Here is a 5,263-nt window from a genome sequence, read left to right as displayed (position 1 = left end):
TTTGGAAGTTGCGGAACAGTGGCCTGTTCCTTCCCATGCATACTCGATTTGAGCAATTGTTTCCCGCAGATCAGCCAAGACTGGAGCTCATGGTAAGCATACTAAAAGGATTTCTCTATGTTTATATGTCGCTTTTAAATTTGAAGTGATGTGAATTTCAACAAATTTCTCTCAGTTCCCAGGGAGTAACTGCCATACCTTTCAACTGCTCATATATCTTTAACCCAGCACTCAGCAACTATACGTCAAGGTTGTTGTACATCGTTTGCATTCATTCTCAACTACCCGCGCACCATCACCACTAGACTTAACAATTCGTGTTTTCGTATCTTAAACGTGTTAGACACGTTTAGATACGAAATACGTTAAGGCTAAACACGAACATGACACATTTAATATTCGTGTCTTAAATTTAAAATATGTATACGTATACGTTTAATACACATGTAACATGACATATACGATTAACATATTTTATACGTTTATTAAACGTGTCAATATACGACACGATACGAATAATAATACGTTTAACACGAATAATACATTTAACACAATTAACATGATTAATACGATTAACATGTTTAATACGATTAAATAAAAATATTTATAATTAAATATAATTTTATTATTTAAATTTAAAATTTATAATTATAAAAATAATTATAACAAAAAAATAATAATAATAACATCAAATATAATAAAATTTAATATAAATAATATATATAAAATTTATTATCATATATAAGGTTAAAATACACATTAAATAATTATTAAAAATTATTTATATAAGGTTAAAATAGTCTTTAACTATTAATGTTTAATAGGTTAATAAACGTGTCATGTATAAACGTTTAAACATGAAATAACACGATTAAGTAAACATGTTTAAATGTGTTTGTCGTGTCTGACATGTTAAAATACGAAAATTTTCGTGTCTTAACTTATCAGACACGATTAGATACGAAACACGTTAAGAGTAAACTCAAAACTTATTTAATCCGTGTTTTCTTGCGTCGTATTAACGTATCGTGTCTAAAATTACCAGATCTAATCACCACGGGTTGCCCATTGCACCACCTTCTTAGGCCTGTCACTCAACTAACGTTTGATACTAATTTTTGAGCCCAGGCCCAGCACAGAATACCAGACGAGCTCATCCAAAGTATTTAATATTCTAATATAATCATTTTTTCTATTTTGAAGTGTTTAATATTTAATTAAATATTTTTCAATTCTTATTATTTAGTAATATATTTAGTTAATTTATTAATTAAATTATTTTTTTAAAATATATACATGAATATATTTTTATATATAAATTATATTCACTTACTATGAACAGTATCCAAAATGAAATCATTGTTTTTAAAAACAATTAAACTAAAAAAGTTCTTCCTTCTAACAATTTTTAAAATTTTATTTTCGTTTTTGGAAAAAAAAAAAAAAACCATGTTACCAAACATGGTTTTTGTTGCCCAAATCTTAGTAGTGTTTTGAAACTTTTATTATCATGACGTGAACGCGTGATGAAAGAACTTGTGTTTTGTTGAATAAATTTTTTCATTTTCTTGCCTTTATCTTTAACAAGCTAAGCCTCGTACCGAATACACGAAACTATCATAATGTAGTCACATTTGAGTGACTGCCGGGAGCTGAACTCTCCATCTTGAATCTGCGTATTTTTTTTTATTCCGTTTACGAGCTGAACTCAAGTGTGTGAACAAAATTTAAGGTTTAAATGCAAAAAATAATGCTTTTAAATATAAGTGTCTTACCGTATTTTTAGTGAAAAATTAATTAAAAATTTAAGATTGTTATTCTCGTGGGAACACTAGTAAAACATACTCTCTCTCTCTCTCTCTCTATATATATATATATATCATACTACAAATATTATGTAAAAAAAATCATACTACAAATAATTTATGTGAAATTTATAAAATTAAAAAATCTTAATTTTTAGATTTATGGAATGTTAATTATGATCTGCTAAAGCTTTTTGGATGCCATGGACCGTTAGCAAAACCGCGAATCAAGAAGATCAATCTTGCATGCTAGTGCTTAACATGTTTTGTTTTGAAAGTTCAAAAGTATATTGATATCAGATTCACCTCTGGGTTCAGTACAAAGATGATTTTGTTCTGTAGTACTTTGTCCCTAGTATAATAACAGTCCAAAATCTTCTCTAGAAAACAGCCTTTCAATCTCTGTACACAGGCTACCACTCCCTGCTGCAACTGGGCAATCCCAAACCTATAACATCAGCCTTAAAAAAAACCAGGCAAGAAAATACACTGTACACCAGATCCTGCCCAGTAACAGCTTACAAAATAACCCAGGGGCATCTGACTCCTTTCACAACCTATACAAAGTTCCCCACAAGACATCATACACAGCTGATGCCATTTCCAGACAAAACTACACCTACAACCTTCGAAAAATAAACTAAAATCCAAAACGGAAAACAACAAATAAAACATATTTTAGAAAAAGAAAAAGCACCCACAGATTAATCCCCTTTGTCTTAAAGTAATTATTTAATATTTGTTTAAAAATTGTTGAGAAATGGGACAAGTGGGGTCGTTTTCGTATGATGTGGTCTTAAAAGGCAAGCGCGTGCTGAGGAGCTTCACTTTTCCAATCTGTTGTTTGGTCACAAGCCGGCAAAGCTCTGCTCCCATTTCTGCTTTTTCAATCTCTTTGTCTTTGGTTAAAAGGCATGCGGGGGAGTAACAGATTATTGGATTGTTCTGCTTTTGTAAATTTTGACAATACATTTACCATAACTAATGATTGCTGTAATCCGTCCTGCACACAGCATTTCATCAATTCCCTCAACCCCATCCTGCTTGCCATTTCTCTCCTTGTTTGTGGACACTTAATCATGCTTTTTGCCATTGTTATGTGTAGGTAAATTGAACAAATGGATTTTGGGCCCACTGCCCCCCAACATATGACATACACAAACTTACATGACTAAATCCTAAGTTCGAGAGGAATCATAATTAGGGTTACTGCAAGTTTGTTTACATCATGTTTTCTTGTCTTCCTTCTCTTTTCTTCACAGCCTTTCCCTTGTTTTGCCTCTGCTACTCTGAGCTGGTGGAGCCAGGGGCACAGGGATTCCCACTAGTGGCGTTCACGCAAATTCCCCATCTTTCAGGGTGATTCATAGTTTTTACTTTTGCTTTCCCATTTTAACAGTCATGGTGTATATAACTAACTCCATTTGGTCACCTTTTAACAAGTAAAAACACTAAGGTATACATTTCAAACGAGACACATGGAGGGGAAGAAAGAGGAGGAGTACTGCCAAAGGGGAAACGCAAATGAGAGTGTGAATACAGCTCTGTTTACAGCCGGGTTACTACTCTTAATGGTCTGCTTCAAACGTGATTTGCCCTTGTTTCTTGTTGAACAATGGCGAGCTTGGGTGTTTCTTGTGTTAAACCTTGTGCTTTTAGCTATTTTTTTAACTTCCGTGAACCCAATCACTTCAACCCAAAACCCAGAAAGCAAGAACAATGACGAAGAAACGAAGAAGCAAAGCGGGGATTGCAAATCGTCCAATGAAGTTGAAGCATGCAAACAAGACCCCGTCGAGTCAAACAAAAGAAGCAACGAAGCTGAGGGTAAACTAGAGAAAGAGGCGGCGGTTGAACAAAACAATGAGCTTCCCAAGCTGTCAAAGGAGGAGCTGAATGAGAGAGTGGAAGCTTTCATTGCCATGTTCAGGCAGCATTTGGCTTCGGATGCAAGGAAAGGAAGAGACAAGCTAGAAAGAAAAGGAGGCGATGTGAAGCACATGAAGCTTTCATCCGATGGAGTAAATTGTTTTGTTTTGAAAGTGCAGGGGTAATTATTTCCAACTCAGAGCTTGAATTGTTATTTGATTCACAAATTTTTTTTTGTAGTGAATGAACAATTTTCTTCCATTTTTCAAGTCACATTACAAAATCAAGGCCCTTCTCTCTGTTTTCGCCATTCATTTTGAAATTAGTCCAACATATATACAACAAGTCCTTCACAAATTTAATTGGTATTTTCTTTCCTCGGTAAAGCATACGTGAAAAGAGCCTAATCCTCTACACGATGTTAATTGAGAAAAAATTAGTTATTGAGTTTTAATTAGACAAAAACGAAATCACACAATTACATGCGAGAAAAGTTAAAATCATAAAAAGTGTTTGGAGAATTCATCTGAAAATGTAACAATTGTGAAGCAAAATCTGAGTGCGTTGCATTCTGTTTCTTCGTTTAAGATGCAAAATCTCAAATCTAGACTTGATAATTGTAGACATGATTCATTAATATAATACAAAATTAAATGAGCTTTGGATTTCATGTAAATCTATTTATGATGAGAAAATATTCGTTTTTAAACAAGTTGACACCCTTAACCTGTGTACATTATTCAACATATTTTATTTAATCCGTTTAAACTTGTTTATTGAATTATTAATGTTTAATATACATAAATAAGTTAGTCATTTTTAAATGAGTAAAATCTTGATGTGTCTAAATATATCAATTGTATTTAAACATGTTAATTGTGTAATCGTGTATAGTTTGTATAATAAACATGTTGTATTAATGTTAATGTCAATTTTAACATGATTAATTAAATGTATTATATTCGTATTAACTAATTTATAAGTTAAAATTTAAGTTACACCATAAGAACCAGCTATCGTAAAATGAATTACCAGCTCTTCTCAAATCTTCTGATAGTAATGTGAAATTTTAGTAGAGCTAAAGTATGATAGTATTCTTTTTTCTCTAGGCATAATAAAATCGGTCCTCAAATTGTGATCAGCTGCCTTAAGCCACCCCCACCCCCCCTCCCCCACCCATTCTAACCTTTTTTTTTTTTTAATTTCCTTGAAATTTTAAAATTTGTGGGTGTCATCGGAAGGGCCATAGGGCTGGGCTTTATGGGTGAAAATGGTGATATGCCACGCAAACAAGAGTTTGACAACACAAGCCTGAGCCCAATACCTTTTTACCTTTAACTGACCCACCCAAAAAAAAAGAAAGTACAATTTGGAAGTTTCAAGTACATTCATTGAAATTAATAAAAATTTGTTTATAACTTAATTAAATTAGAATTGGTTTGCCTAATAATTCAATAGGTTTTGAGCATGAGATACATTGGACCATATTTGTCTATTCTGAAATAAATCACTTTTTAGTTTTAATATTGTCACGACCCGGAACTCCCCATCGAGCCCATGACAACCGCCGCGAGGCTCGACAGACATTC

At 32.8% G+C, this 5,263-nt stretch overlaps 1 protein-coding gene across 1 annotated transcript; it reads left to right on the top strand.

The window, feature by feature from the left end:
* LOC18601377 lies at window positions 3,055-3,976 on the top strand. The gene has a single exon (XM_018119293.1). The coding sequence runs from the start codon at window positions 3,284-3,286 to the stop codon at window positions 3,857-3,859; it is 576 nt and encodes a 191-aa protein (XP_017974782.1). The 5' UTR covers window positions 3,055-3,283; the 3' UTR covers window positions 3,860-3,976.

The sequence above is a fragment of the Theobroma cacao genome, chromosome 4 (genome assembly GCF_000208745.1).
Source record: "Theobroma cacao cultivar B97-61/B2 chromosome 4, Criollo_cocoa_genome_V2, whole genome shotgun sequence".
Classification (NCBI taxonomy): domain Eukaryota; kingdom Viridiplantae; phylum Streptophyta; class Magnoliopsida; order Malvales; family Malvaceae; genus Theobroma; species Theobroma cacao.
Note: the sequence above shows the minus strand (reverse complement) of the source record. Positions and strands in the feature narration are given on the sequence as shown.

Bases quoted from the DNA above. Each gene is read 5' to 3' on its own strand.
- LOC18601377 (XM_018119293.1), top strand. From the start codon at position 3,284: ATGGAGGGGAAGAAAGAGGAGGAGTACTGCCAAAGGGGAAACGCAAAT.